We start from the raw sequence: 27707 nt of genomic DNA on the forward strand, positions 1-27707 counted from the left end.
ACATCCAATGGTCCTGTGACTGACAGGTGTGCAGGCCAGGCTGTCATCGGGTGTTTTGGCATTGGTGGATCCAACAGGTAGCAAATGAAGTATAAATGCACCCCATGTGTTCTGTAAGCACAAGATGAAAAGGAGCTGATCAGTACGAAAAAATGTGGACTGTCTGTCTGCTCTCTTGCATAAGGCTTGGGAAACTAACTCATGTCAGACAATATTAAACACCCTTCAGCAGCAATCTTTCCTTGCTTAACACAAACATTGATATGTTACTGTGATGAGACTTGCACAGTTCCTTTCTAAAGCATCAAATATAACTTTCATCTGTTCAAAGGAAGCTATGAATTCTAAAAGAAAAAATTATGCCAGGGATATTCTCTATGTTATCTTCCTAAACTGTATGATTTTACTATGAATTATCATGGGGCATGAGATAGTTGGTACTCTTAGTGACTACTGTTACAACTAACATGCATTTGTGAATTGATTGCTCCAGTGTATAAAATGATTTAAAAAAAAAAAAAAAAAAGCATAGGGACTAGAGCTAAACATAACTGGCTTTTTCCTCTGCTGTGGTCATGAAGTTGAGTGTGTTATTTAGGAATGGTATAAAGCAGTCTTTCTTGTAAGTGATTCTAAGACTTTTCTTTAGGTATCTAGGCACATGAGTAATTTTTTAAAGGATAATAATATGAATCCTGAGGTCAGATTCATCTCCCCTAGCTTTAGGCATGCTGGCTTTAGTCAGTCTTATAAGATTGAGCTAGCAACCCTCTTCTTTCACTATAAATATAGATATGTGAGTACTTCCAAAAGTAATTAATCTGATCAAACTTTGTTGCCTGTCTTAAGAGAAGATTAAATTCCTCTGAATGTTCCTATTTTTCTTAATTAATGCTTGAGGGAGCATGGGGTGACAAAGCTTCAGCTCGGATATCATTTAGATGCCTTAGTTGGAGCTGATGAATCTTGTCTGTACTGAAATATTTTGTGTGGAGAAGGAGGGCATAGCGATAGAAAAGAAGAGAAAGGAAGATGAAAGAGCGGCTCATTCGAAATAATTTCTCCAGTGAAGTTAGAGGTCTGCAACAACAAAAGCATCTAGCATCTTAGCAGAAGATAGATGTGGCCATATAATACACAGGCTCTGAGTAAAGACTATAAACAGTTGCATCAGCATCCTTAAAAGTGAACCTTTACATTTACAGACACATATTGTCTTGCAAAACAAAACATAAAACTCAGCAGGGGAAAAATGTGGATTCGTACTGAAAACTGCTCTCAGGAAGCAATTTAATTTAAACTTTAACTGTTCAGTAGCTATTCAATTTGGTTCAGTTAGCTCATTTTAGTTTCATACAAATGATATAACTTCATCCAGTCAGAACTACTATACTATAAAAAACAGTGGACGGAATCTGGAATTGAATTGTGTCTTTAGTCAGCTTTAGCTAAAAAATAATATTGTGCACCTAGTGGATTCATTTAATACAAGGGATACTGTATAATTTTGTTGCCATGTTTATACCTCTACATGCTCTTAAAAAAAAAAAAAGGTAAATCAATGTAATTTTTAAACTTAATTTTATATTATTTTTATAGTTCATGAATTCTCAAGAGTTTTATCTTCTGAAATGTGTTTAGTATTTCTGAGCATCAAAATGATGTAACTGGTAAATGTTAAAAAAATATAAAAGTAAACCGGTCTGGTTTATAAATTATTTTTTTTTGAGATACCGTCTGAATACTAAAAAGAGGAAAAGAAAAGCTAAAGCAATATAGTTTTAAGTCAGTTTGAACTTCAGAATTATAAACTCTTCACACTGCATCTATGAAGCTGATGCCTGTAAGATTTTCTGCTTCAAAGCAACTTGGGCAACAGATGATCGACATTGGCTCTCTATATGGCTATAGGAGGCAGAAATTTCTTTCAAATACTCAGTGAGGTGACTTGTGTAGTGTAGGAAGATTGTGTGAAGTGGACTAAGAGGTTTCCTGTGTCCCGTGCAGATGCTGCAGTGGCACCGGTGCCCCTGGGTCTGCAGCCGTGACAAGCGTTGGCCGTGCCATGTCCCAGTCGCGCACACCCATGCACTTCAAGGTTCTTTCTAAGCTAATCCCAACAAACTCGTGATGTCCTTGTGTTGCTGCTGCTGAAAACTAGATGACACCATTTCAGAGAATAATTTGCCTTGTGAGGCTTAATAACAAGTAAATATTAGAACTAAACCTAGGAAGCTCTAATCGCTTTGTTTAACGTCCCCATAGGTACCGGAGCTTAAAACATTTCAACTATGACGTCTGTCAGAGCTGTTTCTTTTCTGGCCGTACAGCAAAGGGGCATAAATTGCATTACCCAATGGTGGAGTATTGTATACCTGTGAGTACCAATTTACTGACCATTCCTAAGGGATTGTTTTTGCACTATTTGAGTTTTTTATATTCCTTTTGTCTCCTAGATATTTTGCTAGGATTTCTTTTAATATCTTTAGTAGGGCCTGTCTTCCTGCCTTACTATTTGAAAGTCATCAAGGACTTCGCTAGTGTTGCTGATTTTATGTGGGCGATGTTTGGATTCTGTAGAAATGAGTAAAGTATCCATCTCTGAGAGAAGAACCTCACTTTTGTTTTGTAAAATCAAAGCTGGAACAGTAAATATAATGGCAGTACTTATATACGTGCCCATGCACGCACACACGCACACTATAAGGGTGAGAAAACGTCAGAGAAAAGGGACTCGCTTTACTATTGCTATACCATAATAAAGAATATTTAATATTCTAGTAATGCACTTTAATATTTTTAAAGGTGCATGATCTTTGCTTTCAGGTCCAACATTTTCCTTGCTTCATGAAAACGTGGTTGGAAATATGTCGTGTTTTATTCCCCTGAGTAATCACTGTTTACTGGGCTATTTAAAAATTGGTGTGTAGCTGGGAAAAAAATAAACAGAATTGACAGTTTCAAACAAAAAATGGTGTGAGAGGTTTCCTGCATTAATAAAAAGCTAATAAAAATTAATTTTACAACACAGTAGTTTCCTAAGAAAATTTCAAAGGAAATTTCTAAGGAAGTTTCTAGAAGACTTTCTAAGTGGAGGAGTCGATAACTTCCTTCATGCAAATACCACTTTCACTTTTTTTTATTTGATAGTTGTTTACATCCTTAAGAATTTTAACTTAATAAATTAATGGGATAATCAGTATGTAATTTAAACAACAGTGGTGAAAGGTCTATATGGTCAGAAAAACAAATTCAGACCAGAATGTAACTAGAGCTGATGAAATAGACCTGATTTCCAATAATGTTACAAGATTCTCTGGGTTCTTCTATTAGGAAAAGAAATCATTTGAGTTATTTGACTGTCTTTTGCTGTAGTAGTTGGGCTTATTATCTGTGTTTTCCCACTCTTTTTCATTCAGTGTGTCTTCTGTAACATAATTCAAATTCTATTTAGTAGTATTTTCACTTCATTATGATCAGAAGAAACCACGAGTTATGTTAATTTATTTTCATTAATTCTATAACCTAATGTTAGGATTTGATTGATATACTGGCATGCCAGGCTACATTCTGAAGAATTTTTTTGAAATAGATTGCAGCTTTGTTGTTTTTCAGCCAGTTCTAATGTTTGTTATATTCTGTCACTGTTTTTTTTATTTCTGCCTCCTCTTTTCCCTTCTCACCTTGTTGAAACACTTACTGGCTGTTTAAGGGCTATGTTTTGAAATTACAACAGATATTTAGAGGGGGGAAAAAGTTGCATGTACAAAATACGTAATTTTATGTAACGATGGATGTGTTGAACATACAACACTCCATAGTATTTCTCTGCAATACAGATTCTTTATCTGCTGTAGCTACAGGTTTGGTATGTTTCTTGACATACAATCTAATATTTTCTTATTGGAACTGAAGATGTATGAAAAGATGTTCTGTCTGTGTTGCTGCCTGGGCATAGAAATGTCCTTGGAATAATTCATAGTATTGCCTGGTCTCTAACTTTATTTATACCACAGGATTTTTTTTTTTTTTCATTATTTTGATGATCAGATACGTTGGTTTTGATACAACATGGTTAAAGTAGAACTTTTTTAAAATTTATTTAATGCTATAGTGGACACCAAGTTGACCATGAGCCAGCAACGTGTCCTTGCCACAAGGAAGGCTAATGGTATTGTGGATTGTGTTAGGAGGAGGGTCACCAACAAGGAGGTGATCCTTCCCCTCCGCTCAGCACTGGTGAGGCCGCACCTGGAGTACTGGGTTCAGTTCTGGGCTCCCCAGTACAAGAGATGCATGAACATACCAGCGAGAGTCCAATGAAGGGCCACAAAGATGATTAAGGGACTGGAGCACCTCTCCTATGAGAAAAGGCTGAGAGAGCTGGGATTGTTCAGCCTGGAGAAGAGCTCAGTGGGGATCTTATCAATGTATATAAATACATGAAAGGAGTGTGCAAAGAAGAGGGAGCCAGGCTCTTTTCAGCAGTGCCCAGTGACAGCACAAGAGGTAATGGGCACAAACTGAAACACGGGAGATGCCTTTTGAACATCAGGAAACACACTTTTACTGTGAGGGTGACTGAGCACTGGCACAGGCTGCCTGGAGAGGCTGTGGAGTCTCCTTCCTTGGAGATACTGAAAAGCTGCCTGGACATGGTCCTTGACAAGTGGTTCTGGATGACCCTGCTTGAGCAAGGGGGTTGGACAACACAACCTCTAGAGGTTCTTTCCTACCATAGCCAGTCTGTGTTGGGAAATTGAAGGGGAAAGAAACAGATTATATCTAGTATGGGGTATGGTACTGTCCCTAGAACAGGATGGTCTGTTTCTTCTGATGACTTCTGGGTTTTGTCTGAAGCAGCAGATTTGATATCTGAGAGAAATTTTCAGTTCTCGTTAAACACGTTCACATTATGTAACTGTGAGCCATTTCATTTACAAGTAAAGACTGTTGTACAGAAAAATATATTCTGGAAATGGCTGGAATCCCCACTGTCCCTGGAACTAGGGACAGCTTGTATTATAATGAAGATTTCTGTTCCTGCTGGAAAAAAGAATATAGCTTTAAAGCAATATTAAGTGCAAAATAAGGTAATCCAAGGCAAAAGTTCCTTCTTTCCATGAAATATGGGAGGAATGAGGTGAATCCACTATGGGATAATAAGGGGAATAAGATGACATTCTTGCTTAAAGTGAGTGAAGGAAAGTGTATAGGAGGTAAAGGAAGGAAATCGGATCAGTTTAAAGTAGAGCAGAATAAGAGAGCTGGCATATAATCTAGGTGACGCATAAAATTAGAGGTCCACTACTGCCCCCCATTAATTTGGAAGCTGAATATGGGGGTTGCAATTTTTCTGGGGTCTTCCTGTAAGTACCTTCTGCTAGCTCCATTTCTATAAGAATAAATGACCCATTATATGAACAGACTTCTTATATGCCTGTTTGACTTCCATAGTCAGTACCTAAATGCAATCCATTTTAACTAATCTCATCTGAATTAGGTCAGAAATACAGAATTGATTTCACAAAAAGAATCGAGTATTATTCATTATTACTATTAGTAATAATACACTACGTTTGGTGTGCTGATTTGTTGCTCATTTAATGCAATATAATAGTCAGGAATTGCAAAATTCTTTGCAGTAAGTTAGTAGAATACCTTATATGTTTAAATGGAAAAATAGCATAGAGCCGGGTCTATGAAATAAAACAAAATAAAAAGAAGGTACCAAAGGCCAATGAATTATTCCCTAGAATCCATCATATTATGATATAGATAGGGCAGATGCACTCTCACTATTCAGGCTACCTTTTCAACCAAATTCAAAGTCTGTTGATGTTAAAATGTTACTTTTGTGGCCAGTGTTGCCAAGCAGAGTACAAATACATGTACTCATCAAACTGCATTAATAAAATCTAGCTTTCCTTTCTTACTGTTAATGTATATTAATACATTAATGTCAAGAATACTAGCAATAATTAGGAAAAAAAAAATGCTTCCCTATTTAATAAAGCTGGCATTTAGAACTGGAGCTTAGTTGCAGATGGAGGGAAAGACCTTTTAATTGTCTTCAGGTAAGCAGTTCAGTCTAGGGTATGAAGGGATTTTTCAGAAGCTCACTTACGTCTACTTAAATTTAAAATAATTTGGAGAATGGCTTAAGGAATCTGGTTTTAAAATTAAATTTGCGAGGGGCCAATTCTGTGTTTTAATGAGTTTGGTGATATTTTCATCAGGTGAGAATTGCTTCATAATTTCAGAATAGGGCTATTTACACCGGATGGTTATGTGTAGTTATTGCATCCTAATCTGTAATGCTATTTAGCATTCATCCTAGCTTGTAATTTGGTTTTCTTGATGCTGGAAATGCAAAAATTCATGATAATGGCTTTGGTCATGTCTTTTTTCTTTCATTCAGGATTTAGAGATGGATGGGATAAGGAACTGAAAACATTACTGTCTCTAAGTAGTAGAAATGCAAAGTTATTGTGGTTATTTTTTCACCTCTAAGCAGTCTTTCTCAGAAAAGATGTAGAAATAGGATTTTTAATGTAGAATTTTACACAGAGATGTGTAAAAATTTTGTAAGATTTTCCTAGCATATACTTCAGGAATATTCTTACGTAAGTAACTACATGATTTATTTCTAGCTTTTTTTGAATGGAAATTCTCTCAGTAGTGGTACTTGTGTTATATTAATGTGGCTTTCTATACCAATGGGTGCTTTAAATTTCAGATGGAAATAGTTACTGCATCAGTTTTCTTTCTCCAAACTGCTTCTACTCCACAACTTCTGTATTCCACAGTAAAACCTTAAAAGCAGCTTTTCTGAGGTAACGTACAAATATCAGATCAGCAGTTCTGAAAATTTTCTCATTGCAAGTAGTCGTACTTCCTGACCTCAATGAAAGTATAATCAATTCTTGTAGTTGTGTGTCACTACCCTCACCTGGCACAGCTCCTTATTTTGGGAACTGGGTTTTTTGTAGCCTTTCTATACTAACGATGGCAGCAAAGGTTAGCCCCTTCATCTTCCAGATGACCAGAATTTTATTTCCCTGAAAGAGCTCAGAACATGATAGGCAAGACGTCCGAAATTATTGGTTGAATGATTGTTCCCCCTAGACTGAAATTTTTTTCCAGACACAATAAAGCTTATCTGCAATAGTGCCTGTTAAGACTTTTCTAGGTAAGTCATCTGAAAATTTAATTGCTACTGACATCCAGAGAAGTCAGATACATTCCTGAACATTAAACAGCCTCAGTGTTTTATAAGCAACAAACTGACATAAGTAAGTCAGTAGTTTCATCTTGACATGCTTATCAAGGCACCAAGCATGACACTTCACTGTTATCAAAATGGGATTGTTCTGTGGGGAAGATAAAAGAAAGCAGCAAGAATGGTTGAATCTGGCTATTCTGCATGCAGAGCATTGCTTCCAGCTGTGGAGTTCAGAGATTACTCTTCGCCTTGAGAAGAATAGCTATCTGGTCAGGGTAGTCTTTGATATCTAGCAGCTGGGCAATGTGCTTTCCTCTAGGTCTCACTCTTACAGTTGCTCAGATAGCTGGCTGATGTGATCTGCTACCCTTCTGCAACTTAATTTGTTAAATTCTGTTAAATTCTGAGGTAAGTTAGTTACTCTTGAAATTACAGCTTGATTTTGTTGGAGTAAACTAAAATACGCACACAATTTATAATCAGTCTCTCAGTGAGAAACTGCTATGAAATGCCCGTATTTGAAAGTGGTCGCAGAAAGGTAATCTTCACAACGTTACAGAATGCAAACATCACTGGTGTGGCAGTGACAGCCAGAAATACAATTATTATACATTTAATAACCTGATTTTTGTGGTGTCTTATCTCATGCCTCTGTCAAGGGATGTGAGATGCTTTTTAAAAGTGTGGATGCTTTGTTGAATGGGAATGAATGTATGCACTTAAACGAGTGTTTAAGTTATTGGTGAATTGCATTCTTAAGTGTCAATTTTTATAAAAATAATTAGAGGAATGCCGTATCTGTCTCTTTACCCCACATCCTACACTGGGGAGTTTCCCAGCTTCCCAGTGTTACCTAGCTGACGGCTACTTGAAGATGCAGCTATCATCATATCTGCACGTCATAGCTGTTACCATAAGTACGTCTAAGAATTTTGTTTTCCATCAAGAACAGTCAGGCTCAGATTCTACCAAATATTACAGATAAATAAAATGTCAAGAAATGGAGATGTAAAAAAGGGTTTTTTAAATCCACAAACCTTAAAATTTACTAAAGCATTTGGGAAGTATCAAATTCAGGTACCTGTACTAGGGCTTTTATTAAAGACTAAACTAAAGTCCTTTTAAATGACATAGATGTTGTTTTATACTGTAAGTTTTGGGTCACTGAGCATGTCTTATTACACAAAATATATTTTCTTGGAACTTGCTTGATTATTGTGTGTATTGAATGTCTGTGTACATTTCTCTCCAGCTTCCTTATAACCCATGAATGTCTGGCTGGGGTTAATGACAGTGTTCATTAGTGAGGTTCACATCTCTTCTGGGAATCAGTTTCTGCATGTGTATTAGAACAGCTCTTTAGTTTTGTGTTAGACATAAGAAATGTAATTAAGAGAATGATGACTTAGGTGCAGACCAGTCCTTTGACATAGGTAGGTACGGTGAAAGGAATGGGAAATTGTTTGGGCTTTCATTATCACTTCATTATTTTTTTCTTTGAAAAAAAAAAGAATAGTTATAAATAAATATAAATAAATATATGCATATATAAGAAATATTATGTATTATTTATTCACATGTTTTATATATTTATGTTTATTTATTATAATTTTTATATATTATTTAATTTGGACCTTTCCAACTGGTTTATTACATTCTTGGTAGCACTTTTTCCCAACAGAGACTTGTTCTATTTCTAATACATTAAAAATATATACCAACTATTTTTTTAACCTACATATGAAAAACATGTCTCAGCTTATTCTGTTTTTCCCACTGCTTTCCATGTAAATCCCAGTTTCCTAAATTTGTGTTGGTTTACAAGGAATTTTATCTGGTTTTGGTTTGTGACTTATGAGTCCATTTGTTTCTGGCTGGTATATTGAAGAATGCCAGTTTGTCAGTTGTTACAGATTTTCTCCTTGAGACCTTCTGCTGCGGATGTTTTTTTAGTTATTTATGTGTGCCAGCCATGGATCTTAGTCATTCCTTCCTGAACTTTGTCTTGTTCTAAGAACGGAGATTTTAAATTGAGTTTGAAAGCATGGTCTTTTGGCTGAAATTTTCAGTGAAGGAAAGGACTTTTTTCTTTGCTTTTGAAGTAGTTCTGTAACAACAGTGATATTTATGCTATTGACTTGTATGGAAATAGTCAAGATGTCATGACGTAAGGGAGTGTACAAGCTACCTGTTGGTTTTAATTCAGTAGATAAATTCTACGTAACAGTGCCTGGCTATTCTTTTTTGAAAGTAAAATGTTATAGTACATCTCTTTTGGCATGATTTTTGATCGGATTGTGTAGTGTGGCTATATGCAAAGAACACAGGAGAAATACTTCTAAGAGTTGGGTCTTAGTTGCGTGTAAATTAAAACAGTTCTTCCAAATCTGCTCAAATTTCACTGGTTAGTACTTATTGTCCTCAGTCAGTACACAGCCATATTAGTCTTTCCAAGGAACTGGGTCAGACTGTCATACCAAATAAAGAATACACCAGAGGAAAAGTTTGGCAGCTCAGTTGACATTTATTTCTGCAATGTGTAGGTACTAAAACTTTCAGTCCTTGGCCTTGGGACAGAGTTCCATCTGCTGGAGTTACTGTTGCGTGAGAACCAGCAGCCCTTTGGGCCACCTCACGTTCCGTGTTTGGATGATGCAGTGATTGGAGCAGATGCTTTCCGAGAATGATTTTGTGAGCCCTCCCTGAATTTGCCCGTATTAAAATTCAGGGGTTCAAACAACTCTTAATGCCAAATTTGCTCAGTTTGTTGTTGCTTGTTAAAGCTAGGTGTGAGAAACTCTTACCAACATCAGTTTGATTCTCTGCAATTTTTATTGCTCGTCTGATCTGCATTGCAGAGTTTGTAACTGTATATGTTACACATACATTAAAATAGATAGGTGAATAGGGAAGTATTTTTATGTTTTGACAATAGAGAATAAAATCAGAGAGTAGTTTGCCTGACCTGCTTCTAGGTGTCTTTGTAGTATGTCATGGAAAAAATTTACAAAACTGAAGAGTCTTTCACTCTGTTTTCCCTATGGATACCCATCCGCTTGGGCATCCTTTTATGTTAACAGGCTTCTCCCAAAGCAGAGGGTACAGAAATACAACCTGTAGTTTTTTACAGGGTTTGGGCTGGAAATCTGTAGAAGCTGTTGCAAATCTTCAGCTAGTGCAGGAGGTGAATGGCCATTTTTTCTTTGCTGCAGTTGCAAGAGGAAATGCTTAATAGTAACTGCTACAGGTGATGGGGACCATTCTGTTAAGTACTCAGTACAGCCTGTAAGCCCATATACTTTAAAGGCATACCATACACTACTGTTTCTTCCCACAGATATCTTTAATGCCAGTTTCACCTTGTATTTTATGCCTGCATGTTTTGCTTGTATCCCTACTTTTGTAGCAGAAATTCACTGACTAGTATTACCTAAGCAGTGCTGCCATTATTGCTGTGATTATTTCCAGTTAAACTGATTTTTAAAAACAGTTGCATCAATTTTAATTCTCTTCTAAAGAACACAATTAATTTCATGTGGGGGTGAGAGATGGGGCTAAGCACTTGTCAGTTTTGGAAGGGGCTGCATCAGTGGGGACCAGTAAAAAAGCTGATGGGGGGGTGGGAGTTGCTGGTTGTAATCTTGTAGTAGTACTTTTACAGCTACTTCTAACTGTAATTTGTAAATTTAGACTTGCAGAATCTTGTGGCTAATTTTTGTACTAGTCTTATGCTGCGGTAGTAAGGAGGCGACTGAATCAGTCTGTCAGTTTGTGACTTCGGGCACTGATTGTTGTTATCAGGCCTGCCTCTGACTGTGCCTTTGAACAGTGCCTGTAAATGGCTGTCACTTCATCTGTGGGGTTTTTTTGCCTCTGGAATGATACAGATAGTGGCAGAAACCTGTAGGAAGAGAGCTGGTAACTTGAGAAAATGCTCATGGAAAAACTTGTCCATTGCAGCAGAGAATGGTTTAGCATGTACTGTTCCCACCTCGTGATAACGTTTTCCAGTTTAGGTATAGAATGGGAGGCAGTGAGTATTTTGTGGCACTTTGTGAATATAGAGGGCTGTGTTAGATTTTTTTTTTTTTTTTAAACAAAGCCATTGCTGTTAGCTGTATTTTTTCAGCAGAGCCATTACAAGGTTTTTCTGTCTGTGGGGTGAGTCACAAACTTCATGCGTGTGAGTGTACTGTCAAAATTGCTTTCAATGGCTAAGAGTATCCGCTTATATCTGGCAAACTGATTTGCCTTTTTTTTTCCTGAGAAATTAATCTTTTGTGTTTTGTAAGACTGGTTATAAGTGTTTATCTTACGACTTGAACCTGTTTCAATTTTTCCTCTAATTTATAAAGTAATTGGTAAATCCAATGCATTTATTCCTGGGAATTTGAAGCCTCCCTGTTTTTTCCAATAGAAGAGAATTTGTAGATGCATTACCGTTATTATTGTACCATATTTCAGGACACTGAAAAGGCAATAAACATCGTAAACATTTTGAAGTTCTTCCTTGTATCCCTTTTCAGGACAGTAGCAGCACTATTATCTCAATGCTATTTGGCAATGTTCAATTTAATTTCTTTTAACTTTTTAAGACAACATCTGGGGAAGATGTACGGGACTTCACGAAGGTGCTGAAGAATAAGTTCCGGTCAAAGAAGTATTTTGCAAAGCATCCCCGACTTGGCTACCTACCTGTGCAAACAGTATTGGAGGGTGACAACCTGGAGACGTAAGCTTGATTACAGAATAATTGCTCCTGAGGTCACTGGCCTGTTCTATTAAAAACTGAAAAGTGAAAGACGAGGAATAATCAACAGCAGTTTTAGAGCCTTGTGCTGTATAATTTTCTATTAATTGTTTCACATTTTTTGCAGATCTTGCCTGTTTTTGAAAAAGTAACCTGTTTTATATTTTGATTTTTTGTAAGCATTTTATCAAAAAGCCATGGACTTTAGCAAGTAATGATGGAGGGGGCTGAATGGCTGTTTTACAGAGAACACTTTTATAGCTTTGGGGAGACTGGGCTTTTCGAACTGCACTGCTTATTTGGCTATCTCAAAGTCCCTGGAGTTAGAAATCTCTGAGCTAATTATATTCCTACAGGCTCCAGATATGTAGGTTGCCTAATGCAAGAGAGCGCTCTCAGTGTCTCCACAGTATTACTTATGGCGCTGGCAGAAATACCTCACTTTACTTGCTTGGTAGTTGTCAGCAAAGGACACTTTTAAAAGAGCAAAATTAAGATGTGTTGACAGGGTGCTAGAAGTAGTTTCACGGATTGACTCTCCTTGACATCCTGGAGTCTGTGGTACTACTGTATTGTCTGAACACAGCCCTGTTAGCTAGCAACAGCAAATGTGAAGCTTCAACATGTACGCTCTGCTTGCCTGCAACAGCCCGGTGCCGTTGTCCACGCTCTGTTTTCATGGCCAGACGACTGTGCGTTTTATTTACAATAAACAAACAAAAACGGCTCATTTACAGTTTAAGAAACAGGAGGAAGTAGTCTGAAAACTGGTATTATTGATGGCCTGGCTTCTAAGGAAGCAACACACATTCAAGTGTTAAAATGTTGCTCACTGAGGCAGTCTTCAGCTGGTCTGTATTGAAAAACAAGAAAAAAAGTGTCACCAACACAGGAAAGCAAAGCTGCATTGATGTGATGAAAGTTTGACAATGGTGCCAGAAATTGCAATGTCAAAACCGTAATCACGGGTCAGGATAAAACTCTCTTGGTCCAGTCATGTGGGAAATATGCAGATAAATTGCCAGCATCATGCTGAGGAAACTGTTGGTATTGGTTCTCTGCCTTGCAGGTGGCAAAACTCAGTAACATGTTCCTTTAAATACAATAAAATAAAATAAAAAAATCCTAAGTAGTTGCTCAAGTGTCAGGATGTAATACAATATGTATTTACCTCTATTATTTTTATGCAGTAGGAAATAAGCATCGATAACTTTCACTTACGATGGCTTTTTTGTTGTCAGCAGTGTCTTTTTCCCCCAATTTTTTTTTTGTAAATATATTTTATAGTGAGTTTAAATGGAAAGCTCCAGTACTCGAGCAGAATTTAAATGAACTGATTATGGTTTACAAACTGCAATTCAATCAATAACACTGATTTGGTATTTTTTTAAAAAATTGATTTTTATTTAACAAAGCGAAGTAAGTAAGTAAGTCTCCTGTTTCTCCACGATACACGGCAGTATCTGTTGCTGTCTCTTTTCTACGTCAATTGTTGCTGATTCAAATAATCTGGGTGGGTCGCTGGTTAAAATATTTTGTTTCTCCAGCTTTCTCTTGCTTAAATGGCACTGAAGTTTTTGTTTCACAGTTTCTTTCTTTCTTTCTCTTCTTTTTCTTTTTTTTTGTCTTCCTTACAGTCCTATCACTCTCATCAGTATGTGGCCAGAGCAATATGAGTGAGTATGCAGAACCCCCTTTGTCTGGAAAGCTTAGCATACTGCTTGTTTTCTTTTAGCTCACTTGCTGCTAATCTGATGTGCATGAGCTACAGGGCATGGCTGACCCAAAGCAATAACCCCCTCGGCAATATTGTGAATTTATTTGTCATCGGTCTAACTTACTTTAAAAATAATGTTGTCTATATTGTGAACTGCTTTAGACATCACTCTTTTTTTTTTTTTTTTTTTTTTTTTTTAACCTAGCCCTTCCCAGTCTCCACAGCTGTTTCATGATGACACACACTCCAGGATAGAGCAGTATGCTACTAGGTAAGAGATGCACAGTTTCTCACCGGTACACTGTGTTTTGTGATTGATTCCTGCAGATTTTAATATACTCTACTGGCTGGACATTATTTATTAAAGAGATATAATTCTCTGTACTCAGAAGTAAGTCAAATGTTTTTAAATCATCAGCTGCTGGATGCAGTCATGTTAAATGTAAAGTAGATGCATTAAATCTGCTGTCTGTCATACAGAATGGAAACTGTTGCAGAATTACTGTGCGTTACTTCTAAAATGTACTGTTTTCCCTTTGTTTCTTCATTTGTAACCTTTGGAAATAAACTGAACTTGTTGGATATATAATTTTTCCCTGTAGGATTTTAGTCCCAGGTTTTCATTTTCTTCTGTGATAGGTTGACACTCTCCATTACCATTGACTTTTAGCAGAGCATATAATAATTACCAATGTTTTATGTTCTGGCTTTTATGGGGTCACCCTAGTCCTTTCATGACAAAATGTCTATTCTGCCAAGTCCATCTCAGTGCTTCTGTGTTTTGTTGAACTCTCATCTGTACATTCAGAGCTGGTGACGGTTAAGCACTAAACAGAGGTACCCTCTCAAAAGCAAGTAAAAACACCCAACTTTTAGTCAACAAAGAAATTGATCCATATTGCCATGGGAACTGACTTGGTTTTGCTTTCGGTGTTTTTATTGTATCTTATCTCTACAACTAATAAACAATGTTTACTTTTTCACATTTTGAATAAAAATTCAGAGGTTAAACCTTAAACATAAGTTTAAGATAACTGAATTCTTACTTATGGGCACTGTAAGAAAGCTTCAGAACAGTTTTTTAAATACCTAGGATATGCAACAGAGGATCTTTGCAGCAGGGGAAAAATGGGGCAGAAACTAACCCTGAGGGGCTACCTACTGTCAGCCTCCACATTTTTCTTCCCCCCACCCCCTGCCAATGAATATTTTCATCCTTCGTAAGTAGCATAGTACACTGTCAAAGGCAAAGTTGTAGTGCTTTTCAATTATTAGGAACACGTAATTCATTTAAATCATCCAACATTTCTTTGAATTTATAACTTAGGCCATGCTGTAATCAATTAAAACCCATGGACAGGACTACAAACTAGGCAAGAGCAATGAAATTAGACTTCTCTAGAAAGATGCGAGAATTTTCTGTCTCCCTATGTCCTTTTTTCAGCCTGTGGTGCCAGAATGCTGTGGCTTTCTGTGCCCAGGTGAAGCACAAACTCGGGACCCGCATTAAGGATCAAGGGAGATCCCAGATGCAATATCTGTTTTCCCTCTCCTCCCTCTCAGCTCTTACCAGTTCTGCTCTGGATTAGACTTGCTGAAGGTGGACGAAGGTGGGCCATGTATCTCTTTCAGGATACAAAGCTAAATCTGTATCTGCTCTGTGCAGAAGTTGGTTAACAAAACCACAAACTTAAAAAATACGAATTACTATATAAGTTAACTATCTAAAGCTATTCAAGATGTTTTTTCCCTCTAGTAATAAAATCTAAAACATGAAGACATCATTCCATCTCTATCTTTCCTATATTTTTTATTGTGTGCTTCCTAGTTGGATCTGTTATTATGCATATTTCACATATAAACTGGTAAATATTTTTTGTTGTCTTGATCTTTTTGGCTAAGCTTCTTTCAAGAAATATTGCCAGGGCTTCCTTAATAAGACTGTGCCCAGCAGAAACAGGATATTGGGGCTGACAACCTTTATTGTCACTGATTGAAAAACATTCAACTCTCAGTTTTCTGTCAACAAAGCCCCCTACCTGCAATCAAGTACCGTCTCCCTGTTCTGTTGTGCCGTGTCACCTCTGGGTTGCTTCTAATTCCCTTTCCCAGCTTTCGGTTTGTATCCTGCCTTGAAGGCTCTTTGCAGCTCTGAGTCCCTTACCTGTCTCCCTCTGCTCCATGATCAGGGCTGTCTCCTGGCTCCATGTGCTATTCCAAGCAAATCCTCACTAAATGATGGAGATTGAAAACGTGATGATCATGGTAGAACCTGCGTTTGTGAGACAGGATATCTATTACTCGCTTGCTAAGAGATTCAGGGCAGGCTCTCCTCTCTGAAAAATACGAGTACTACTTTGTACTACTTCCCGTGTGACAAAGGGTCTATAAAGATTAATTTCGCAAATTATGTTTCTTAAAGATGCTGAGCTAAGCAACATTACAAAGGTGACTTGTAAGTGTCTAACTCACTCTTGTTACTCACCATGAACTAAATCTGTTTGAGATGCCCCGGAGCAGAGATGATCTGAATGTCTCTAGTCACTTAGGAGCTTCTCCTTCCCTTCAGGGGAAGTGTTGGAGCACAACGTGCCACCCCGGCCATGGTGGGATGAGGCGATCAAGACAACTTCGTCCTGTGTGTCCTTTTGTTTATCTTCCCTCAACCCTGAGGAATATTAACAGATGTACAGATGGGCAAGCTTGCTCCGTGCTAAAAGAAGGCACCAGAGTTCCCATTTCTTTAGGGCCTTGCACACTGCTTTTAAAAAGAAGTTTGAAGATATCTGTAATAATGCATAACACGCTTGCAAAACTATATGTGAAATCAAGATACCTTTATACTAAAGGAAATAGCTGTATTTGGTGCAGTCCAGTGTATGTGCACAGCATTGAGCGTTCCTAGATTTTTACGTATGTCTTGCATAGATAAGGTATATCTTTCCTAGAAAACTGAATAGACAGAAAAATTCTGCTGCAATTTTAGAGCGGTATGGCCTTATATGTACAGTGTAATAATCCAGCCCTTTTAGATTAATTGCTTCCAAATGAGAACCATAGGCCATGACTCCCTGTAATTACACTGTTTTTTGTGTTGTTTTCCAGGACTTGTCTGTCCACAGTGTGATGTTATTTGCCAAGCATAATTTCAGATGTTGCATGTGCTATATTTAAAAAGTATTCATCCTCTTTTGTTAGTCCAGCTTTATAAAATTCAAAAAGAAAACCATCTGCGAAAACATCTCTTTAACTAATTTTACCATGAGAGTTGTGGTGGTGCTAATGATAATTATACTAGAGATAGAAAATATACTTGTTCTTTGTTGCTTGGCAAGTAGAATTAGTTAATCATAGCACAAGTTTCTCATAAAAGTCCTCTGGATTATAGGTTTCTGTCACAAAATCTCGGAGTTTATTCCTATTTATGTATACCAAGATTGCCGTATGTGAGCTGTTTCTAAGTAGAATTGATCTTCTCAGTGCTTCTGTTTAAATTGTGCAGCATGTTCTCTGAAAGTCATGGTCTTTCCCTGCCTTTCAGGCTTGCACAGATGGAAAGGACCAATGGCTCCTTCCTCACAGACAGTAGCTCCACCACGGGAAGCGTGTAAGTACCTCATACGCGTTAAGGCTGCCAGGAACTTTGGTTATAGCTGCATGGTATAATCTTCATAATTTGTAACATAGGATTTAGTCCCAAGGAAAGTAGCTAAGAAGTATGACACTAAGGATGCCTGCACAAATTTCATTATTCCAAGCACCAATTGTAGAAATTGGTGATGTTCATTTGATGATGGAAGGGAACTCTACATTTGTCAGCCATTCCACTCCAAAAGGGAGGATATCTCATATGACTGGAAAAAAGTCACAGCTCTATAGGTTCTTGTTTGTATTCCTTTTCTGCTTTTATCAGGTTAGAAAAGAAATCCTTCTACGTCAAAGTAGACAGTGGAGTGGGTGTATTAGCTTGTGCTAATTCCCAGGACCATTTTCTCATTGAAAAAAAGTCATCTATATTGAAGGTTCTGCAGAGCCAGAACAGTGTTGCTGCTTCTTGCTTAGATTTCAGTTTGGCAGCTGCTGATCCGTCTGTTTGTACTTGGGAATATAAACGTAGTCCCACATTAATTTTATCAGCGCCATTTTCTTTTTTGAATTATGTGTTACTTTTATTGTAAGAGCCTTCATTAAAATGCATTGATGAACCTGGAAAGCATAGAACCCCTTAAATTACCGATGAATTAAATATGATTTTTCTCAATGTAAAAATACATGAATGTTTTAACCTCACTGTATCATCAATTCAATTCATTAAATCAGTGTAGTAAGACTCCACCTCTTTTAAGTTACTAATGGATGTCATCAGCTTTTTTTAAAGAGGAAACAGAAATTGTTCCTGTTCAGCTTTAGTTAGGAAATGCTATTGTTCTCAATAATACTTTCATTTACTGTTTTAAAATCTAATCGTGGAATTATTCTACCTATGAATGTACTAACAATTTAAGTTTTAAAATATTTTGCTTCAGAGAAGCACTTGTGATCACCTTTAAATGTTTCCTCTTTCCTGCTTAATTAACTCTATTTACATAACTAATACAACTTTTTTCATATGTAACTGTTTTCATGTGTTTCTGTCATCTGTAGGCTCACCAATGACAGAAATGCAGCCAAACTATTCCCTTTTGATTTCCCTTCCAAAAAAAAAAAAAAAAGAGCAAACATACTGCCACTTGGCTGGAAGAGCTGAAAACTTGAAAGCAGCTAAATGCTCATACACTTGATTGAGTTGTTTATTTTGCATTTAATGAGTCTACTCATTTACAAAGACCAAACAACCATCCGTCCCAATGGTAAAAGGGAGTGTATACGCTTAATTTTTACTGGCAAATTAGCTGTTGATTTTAATGCAATTTCCCTGTTGACCTATAAAAATGACTTTTATTTTAAGGAAAAGAATAAACATGGTGAACTTCTGTACCAACATGTGAGAGGGACTTCTGAATTTGGGTCTCAGTCCTGTTGTCAAAAGGGGACTGTTACACAAACAAAATATGCAGAGATTTAGAGGCCAGAGAGGACAAGAAAGTAACTTTTGTACAGAATGGCACCTTCTGTTTTATTTGCAGATAATAATGCATGCTTTCATTAAGGTACATACTGAAGTACTCACAAAATTCTGGAGAACTGTGATTTAAAGTTTGGAGTTAAACTATTGCAGGGATCTACACAGCTATGAAGTTTGGATCCTAGTTTGGATCATAAGTCATCTACAGCTGGAACATTGGGAGTTTAGGATTATAGTTCAGCTCTATTCTTATTGTTTAAATGCAGTTTGACATAGAAATGAGTGTGGTGTAATCATTCTTTATAGACTGAATTTGAAGGAGCAATTTAAAATTTGGATGCACATTTTTTCAGCTCAGATGCCCCTGCTGTAAACCTATCTGAGCAAAATCTCATTTTCTTGTGGTATTCTTTTGAACCTTCAGGAGATGATCGCTTGTTTGGAAATCAAATCCTCTGCTTCTTGTAATTGGAGTTCTGTTCTGTGATCTTATTTTTATCAGCCCTCTAGAGTCCTTCAGTTTACTGTGAACCTAGAAGAGAGGCATAGTTGCACTTACTATTGGAAAGTTACTGCTTTGATCTTGTCAGGTTAAGAGGTTCATCAACAATACTTTTAAGACTCTTCATGCTCCAAAGTGTATGTGTAAGAAGTCTTCTACTTTTGAATGACAGTAAGAGAACTTATGCCATCAGTTAAACATCATGAGGTTTTTTGCAGAAATGTTCTGCAATATGCCATTTGGTTAAGAAAACATTCTTCAGAGAAATTTCTTGGTTTTAAACTAGCCTTTTGTCTTGAATGTCAATATGACTACTTCTATCTCCCTTACTAAGCTTTTCTAACCCTTCCCTCCCTTAAGGGTATATGAATTCCATTAAAAAACACATTTTCCTCAATTGGAAAAATATTTGTAAATAGGAAAAAAAGTCATAGTCTCTACTGTAGTATGTCCAGCTTCTTAACAAACATTCTAGTGCTCTCACGCATCACTTTTCTGATATAAATACGTTGAATAAAAATGTCGTCTTCTCCATACATTACGGAGTTCTAAATGTTTAAGCTAGACTGTTGTGATGAATTTTCTTTGGCTTTAATTCATGTGAAAGCATCTATATCTTAAAAGCAGACTGGCCTCTTCACAAGTGAAGATGAACATAAGGAAAAAATGAAGACTTTGCAACAAAGAATGATAAATAGTGTCCCTAACAGAATGCTATGGCTCACAATTTGACAAATCATGGTGTAGTAGAATGAAAAGGCAAAAAACATTGTTAGGAAAATAGGAGGGTTGTAACCTCTTATGTAACCCTCTTATTCCTGTAACGTACAAACTATCCTATCTAGCCCATACTGAAGTTAAGTGCACTGGGCATAGTATAAATGTGAATATTTAATAGCTGTTTTCTGATTAATGCCTTTACTACCAGTCACCTTGATGTCTGCAGCACTGTTGATGTAACTTCACACTCAACTGAAGGCAGAGTTGGAAGATATCTGAAATTTTATTTTGTAGGGAGCTCTGCACTTGGGTGCAGGAGTAGTAACAAGCAATGAAGGCCAGAGGTACTTTCAGCTGGCACTGCCACTCAACGTGTCATAAGTCAAACTGGAGCCCCAGTATGTAGTACCTGAATACTACATGATGTAGGTGGTTAAAAGGCATCTTGTCACAATAAGAAATTAGTTCCACGTGATGATAAAATTAGGAGAACAAGAAGTAACTTAAAGACAAAGCATTTTGAGGTACCTTCTTGAACCTTATTCTAATATTTCTTATAGCATGAGTAGGTCAAGGTACACTTTATTTGGACTAGAATGCATGGCGCTTAGTATGAGAGCCACGGGAAAAATGAAAATGATCAATGAAGGAGGATCACAGATACCCACATCTTACTATCTGAAATCTAATTTGACAATCAGTTTTCTTAATCAGATAAAATAATACACTGATGAAAAGTGACTGTCAGGAAATCTGAATTTTTCTTTCCACAGCATAGTCTTGATGCAAGGGAAGCTATATGCAACATTATTTGGCTCTTGCTTCCTCCCTGCATAATGCATGTTTTGGAATAGACCTCTTGAAAATATATATCCACAAAGAGAACAGGATTCAAAGGCCATTTTTCTTTGGATTTCCTTGTTGGGGTGTTCTTTTCCTTTGAGATGTACTTATTTCAAGTCTGACCTCCTGAGATGTCATTTTTACTGCTTTCTACTATGGTGAAATGCTGAAAAGGATCTGCAGTCTCTGCTGTTGCAGGACTTTGTGTACTTCTGGCTTTTTCTTGAAGCATGCAGTGTCTTCAGGTGAATAACCACCAAGAAAGGATGACAAATTTATTTTGATGTTGTGCTTTTATTTTGGTTGCTGATTGCCATCTCCAACCAATTCTGCAGAAGAGTCCCAGGTTCTCTAAATGAAAGTGTTTGTGTGCCATAGAGCATGTGTTGCTACTTTATGTTGTAGGTCATTGTGAAGCCCTGCCCTGGAACTGCTGTGCTACTAATGAATCTGTCTTAACTACAGTCATGAGGTTTGCTGGTGCAGTTTGAGGTTCAGGTTTTTTGAACCAGTAATTTTGCAAGACACACCAGAGGTGGAACATCGTAGTAAAACCAGACTTTTCCTTCAGAAGACTTCTTTTAGTCAGCACTTCCTCCAGCATGTGAAAAAGCCTGCCGTCAGTTGCAAGGTGTGATCCCTAAAAAAAGATCAGTCAATATTCACAGTCTGTCCTGTGCAGACTTTGAGACTCTGAACCAGTGAGAGAGGAGGGAAATCAAATTTTCTCTGGACTGAATAACTGAGAGTCCAAACTATAAAATTATCTGGAATCCTTCTTGAACATTTGGTATTTAGCTGTGTTAATGTCACCTACTGGACCACAATACAGACAAAAGTATCTAAGCATTTGCTGCGTAAACTCTTTCTTTAATTGGTTTATAAGTTTCAGTAAACAATGAGGTTACATCTAATGTAAAATCTTGAAAGAATTTCAGATTGAATAATTTCAAATAAATACAATAAATCCAGCTTTACAGAGCCTTATTTAAAAAAAAAAAATCAATTTCAGATGACCTACATAGTTGTTTATAAACTAATTCATCATCTTAAAATGGAGACAGCAGCTTTTTGATGCCTAATTAAAATAACCAGACTAAACTACTTGATCATGTGAACCTCTCCTGACAACATCAACACCCTTGCACAAAAGAAGGCTGTATGTGTAGTTACACTGTATCATTTAAATTAATATGTAAACAGTGTTTTGAAACCTGGATGATAAAGCTGTGTCCTCTCTCTGGTCTGCTTTAACACTCTGTTTCTGTGCTCGCTGAAGATGTGACATTGAATCGCCAGCACTTCTCAGCTTAGTGCAGCCGTTTTGGTTGCCGTGAGGGCATGCTGCACGTTTTGCAGGGCTGTAGAAGCCCTGCTCTATACCACAGAGTCTGAAGCCCCAAAAGGGATTACATCACTTTGGCAAAAATTTAGTTATAAGGGGTGGGATTTTTTTATCAAGATGGTTAAAGGGTGGAGAAGCATCATGAGGCTTTCATTATCACATAAGGACCTGATCCAAACTTCATTAACTGCAGTAGCATTTGCTTTAGTTTTAACTAGACTAATGCAAAATAACAAAGGAAGCGATGATGGGTTTCCCTGAGATCACTCAAGTAGTGGAGAAGAGAAAGCAGTTAGAGGCTTTTTTCTGTAGGTAAGGAAAAAAAAAAAAGGAGCACTGTTCCGTTTCTTTTTCAGCTAACACTGTCAGATATCCCCTATATTTTTGAGGGACTTAAATGCACATACAACCCCAATTATATTTTAATTATATAGCTGTATGGAATGAAAAATTCATTACATTTATTCATTTGCATGGGAAGATCAATATTGCCATTTCTTCTCATGAGTATAGTACTGACTACAGCCAGGACAGATAAGAAATAAGTGAGTGTATGTTATTTCCATTAAGCTTTCAACTCATTGTTAAAAGTGGAAGAACTCACTAATTAGGTTCCTTTTTCAATTTTACATGTAAACTTTCTGCAAACCAGTAGTTAATCACAAAAGATAGGACGAAGGAAAGTGATATACAACTAGAGCTCTGTGGAAGGATGCCTTCATATCTGACTGTTTTTAAACTTTATATCATAAATGAACTTATGTGGAATAGAATGCCAAGAACTTTTAAAGTGGATAGAACTGTCCAGGCTATAATTTTTTTTTGTTTTGGTCTGGGTTTTTTTACGTATAGTGTTACTTCATGCAAGATTGTTTGATTGTAATAGTCTAGATTTTCAAATCTCATTGACAAGGCAGAAAGTGGAAGACCACATGATAGCGTTGGCTAGATAGTGAATAGTTATCCTTGAGAAGAAATAGTTCGGTGGTGTTCTACCATAGGATTCGTCTTCAGTAAAAAGGTTGTCTTAAGCAGTACTGCAAAGAACCAAATTACTTTGCTGCATGATAGAAGTGCTTTTCTAAGAGAGAAACACCAAGAATCAGTTTTTATTAAATTCGTGGTTATTTTGGCTTGCCCCTAATACTGGTGATGCTTTTAAATGGGTATTGATGTACTGAGCTACCAAAAAATCTTGGTTCAGCAGGATAAAATAGGGTCTTCCATTACACAAGCAGTATGTTTGCAGCTCTCATTTGTTCCTGTCACACGCATTTGCTCCCTTTACCCCAGGAGCTTGAATGTATTTCTGAGAAAAACCCCAATCCATGTGCATGGCCTGTAAAACACCCGATATGTTTTACTTGTACGTGCGTTTATTTATAGATTATTTGTTACCACAGAAATAACTTATGTTTCTTCCAGGGTATGCATTTCTAAATAACTGGTTTTAGTATTCATTCAAATGAGACTGTACATTTGGATCCTTTGTGATGAAAGATGTTAAAGTGACTGACAGCAAATTTAAAAAAGCCTCTTGAAAAGCTCCATTACACTTTTACTTGGAAAATAAATGCTTTGCATATAATGAACTTCCTGGTTTTTGTATGTGCTTTCACAGGCAGTCCTTGAGGATACTTTTCATTATGTCAGACCACAATCAGTTAATAGCAGAATTTGTAGCTTCTTCTTTCCAACAATTGTAGGAAAACGGTCAGCACAAGAAATACTTTTAACGTCAAAAAGTCTATTTTCTAAATAATATCTGAATATGCGTATATATACTGCTCACATGTTTTTCTCTCTGTTGTTGACCATGCTTTAACTGTGGAAGATCTTTATTCTAAAGTTTGTAGGGACAGTACTTCACAGTATCGTAAGGTATGCAGTCTCTGTTTTGTAGTCAAGCAAAGAAGAGAATTTAAGGAGGGTTTTCTTCAGCATTCATACTGCTGCAGCAGTTTCTCTCTTAAAAACATGAATAGTATGTGTTTTTCTGCTGCTGATTTATCCTTCTTGAGTACGCCAGCAAGCAAACTGTTTTTAGGACATGGTATCCTTCACTTTCTATCCATCTGACTTTACTTATGGAGGAAAGCCAACAACTGAGGAAGAAAGGCACACCTATACAAAAGCAAACTCATTTGGACATTATAGCATAACTGAAAGTGTCAGGACTTCTGTATCTCCTCACCAGGAGGTAATTTTTATGCAAGTCAGGAGGAGGACAGTGTTACAGTTTATTTCTGTCCCTGAATCTGTAAGGAGGAGGAGATCTGCTACCCTTGAAGAGTTTCAAGGTATCACATGTGTGTATCAAAACAGGAAAAAAAACCTGGAAATATAATGCTAATTCAAAACCTATAGCATTATTTTTGCAGCATTGTCAATCCCTTTGTGCAGTGAACAGTGTTAGCTAGATACTTGATGATTCATTACTCTGACTTCTTGACAAATTCTGTGGGGATTTTTTTCTCTCTAATTTTATTAGGTAAATTGAGCACACCAAAATTATCTCCTAAATAATATTAAAAATGTCACCTATTTATGGTAAAAAAAAAAAAGGAACTATCAGGTAGCTTGTTTGGTTTTATTTATTTTTAAGACCTTTCAAATCAGTCATTTTTGATTTATATTATCTCAGATTCTTGCTTTCATTATTTCTTTTCAAACCACCAGCAGCATTTGTTCTTTACGCATACATTAAACTGGTCTTTCACACTACTACAGATCAGTCCTCTTTTTCCTGTGCATTGTATGTTTATATGTTTTTTTGCAATATATTTTTTAGAAACAGCTCATAAAAATTTTAAAACAATTTGCTGAGACACACATCTGACACTTATATACTAGATTCTTGCAGGCTTATTTCCTGCTCTCTTAGTCTTTTTTCATAAACAAACAAACAAAACCCCTCAGCTTGACAAAGATGTTTGCTCATACAATAAATGTTTTACTGCTTTGTCTTTATCTGTGTTGTTTTATTGCTCTAGAGAGGATGAGCACGCCCTTATCCAGCAGTATTGTCAGACGCTGGGAGGAGAGTCGCCTGTGAGTCAGCCGCAGAGTCCTGCTCAGATACTCAAGTCAGTGGAAAAGGAAGAGCGAGGAGAGTTAGAGCGCATCATTGCGGACCTCGAGGAAGAGCAAAGGTTTCATAATCATCCTACCTGGTGTCTGAATTGACACTTCATTGTTGTTTGAACCATGCCTATATTATGTATAGTTGCTCGAGATGAGAAGAGATGGACCTAGGAGTCGTGATCTTAGCAAAAACCAAAAAAATCGGTGAAGGCATATGTCATGCATAGCCTCACTGTTAGGTAGAAGAGGGTGGGTCTGTGATAAAATACCTTAGTTTCACCTCTACTTTATTGGTTTATGTTTTATGTTTTTTTCCCATAAACCACAAGTCAAGACATTGTCTTTGTATGAGCTACTTGTGTTCTGTAGTTGGAGGTGATGATAACGTCATTTGATCTAAGGACGTTTTTTATTTTAATTTGCTTGATTAAGTCATCATTCTCCTCCTCTTTTCAATATACCAGGAGTCTGCAAATAGAATATGAGCAACTAAAGGAGCAACATCTTCGGAGAGGAATAAACCCTCTTGCATCACCTCCTGACTCTGTTGTGTCACCTCAGCATGCTTCTGAAGATGCCGAGCTCATTGCTGAAGCTAAACTCCTGAGGCAACATAAAGGTCGCCTGGAAGCAAGGATGCAAATATTGGAAGATCACAATAAACAATTGGAGTCTCAGCTTCACCGGCTACGGCAGCTACTTGAGCAGGTAAATGTACACTGATGTCTTTCCCCATGTTGTTTCTGCATGATGAATTTCTTGGTGCTACAAAGGCATTGGAATTTTACTGCAGATATTTTCACCCCACTAGCTTGGTCTGTTGCACTCGGTCATTTCCAGGATGAAGAGATATTTTTTCCTACCTTCTAGTATAAACCATGGTGAAAGTCAAATGAGCACAAGATGATTACAAGTGCTGGAGTGATCATGGTAACTTATGAAACATTGAGAATAACACAAATTAGTGCAATAGTTTTTCACGAATTAAAAAGCAGGGGGAAGAAAATACATACCCTATTCCACGTAATGGTGCCAGTTGCACCCTGTATTTGACTTCAGTTTTCCAATCCTTCCTTAAATAAGTTGTTTGTTTGTTGTCATGATTAGTCACTGAAACCTTTCTTAGCATGCCAAAGACAGATGGCCAAAGATATGTCTAAAATGCAAAGGAGCATTATTTTTGGTTGGTTGTTTCACTGGCTGACTTTGTCATTTTTCTAGGCAGTTTTGGCTGAATAGCAATAAGATGCATCTGTTCCAATGGCTTCCCTACCACTCTAGCAGAGTATTTTTGTTGTTGTTGCTGTCATTCTAACATCTTTAATCAGTATTTGAGTAGCTTAAATATTTAACAAGAAAGATAACAACTGATGCAACTGTTAACAATCATTCATGAAGTAAGTATCTTGAGAACTGTAGCCAATACTAGGTGTTTCAGAGAAGGGTTTAAAATCTGCAAAGAAACAGCTCTAGAATAGAAACACAGAAGTTCTGCCAAACCCACAGTCACTTTCAGCTTAGTGCTTAAAAGCAGGAGCATGTTCACCCTTTAAAACTTTCTGTTTTCTAATGTAGCTGTGGATGACCTTATAATTTTGTAATCTTTTCAGTATGCTTATAACGTTCTTAGTAAGACCTTTAGGGTGTACATGTGTGTTGTGATAAAGTGGACAGGGGGGAGGGGCAGCAATGTCTTCATATCAGCTCTGCCTTTGGATTTTTCTGGGCATTCTGCAACTTGTGGTTTCTGATAAGGGTAAGGGAGAAGCGCTGACTTTTTTCAATACTTCTGATCATTTACACCTCATTAACTAGATGCTGTTGCTCTCTTGCTTCCTGTCTGAAATCTCCCCCCTCTGTGGGAGCCACGCCGTGCTTCTGATTGTTCCAAGTACCATTCCCAAGGCTGTTCCTGTTTCTCCTCTGTCTTTTAATGGAGGGGCTAGTATGAAGTCAATTTTATGAGAAGGTCTGCGTTATTGCTTTTATAATACATCTGTGACTTTTCAATATGTCTTTTTACATGCATCCTTACTTTATTTAGCGGGGTTTTTTTGACCTGCCACCAAGCAGATTTTTTGCAGGCTGTCTCCAAGGATGCTGAAGCTACTCCCCTAAAGGGGATTCAGAAATTGTAAATAATTAATATTTTTAGTATATTTTCTTTGCAACTTCTTTATCTTGACATTAATACAATTATGAAGCAGCACTAAATCCCATTAGTGTCCCCTTAACTTTCTGAAAAAAAAAAAAAAAAAGAGACCACTCTTGAGCATGTTCTTCTGCCCCCTAGGCCATTCACAGTCTATGAAAGTCTTTACCTCTTTCACTGCTTGAGGAAGGCCTTTATCAGAAGCCAACTGAGGATCTAAGTATATATACCTTTTCTCATTAATGAGATGAATGATTTGGGTAGAAGATTCTCTTAAGTCCCAGTGCCAAAATATATAACAACT

The 27707-nt window shown here is 37.1% G+C and overlaps 1 protein-coding gene across 8 annotated transcripts in view; it reads left to right on the forward strand.

Moving 5' to 3' along the window:
* Positions 1-27707, forward strand: part of UTRN (utrophin) — a 388166-nt gene that overhangs the window by 347854 nt on the left and 12605 nt on the right. For 6 of the 8 annotated variants that reach the window (XM_087773985.1, XM_087773987.1, XM_087773986.1 and 3 more), the window contains 7 exons: positions 2266-2377; positions 11821-11957; positions 13613-13651; positions 13898-13963; positions 17234-17299; positions 25161-25319; positions 25716-25959. In XM_087773985.1, coding sequence (XP_087630111.1) covers positions 2266-2377; positions 11821-11957; positions 13613-13651; positions 13898-13963; positions 17234-17299; positions 25161-25319; positions 25716-25959 — 823 coding nt within the window. Of the gene's footprint in view, positions 1-2265; positions 2378-11820; positions 11962-13612; positions 13652-13897; positions 13964-17233; positions 17300-25160; positions 25320-25715; positions 25960-27707 lie in introns of those variants that run through there. The other 2 variants (XM_087773984.1, XM_087773988.1) reach the window with 2 other exon arrangements.

This window comes from Nipponia nippon, unplaced genomic scaffold (genome assembly GCF_047370975.1).
Source record: "Nipponia nippon isolate SJK-2023a ecotype South Korea unplaced genomic scaffold, ASM4737097v1 scaffold_4, whole genome shotgun sequence".
Classification (NCBI taxonomy): Eukaryota; Metazoa; Chordata; class Aves; order Pelecaniformes; family Threskiornithidae; genus Nipponia; species Nipponia nippon.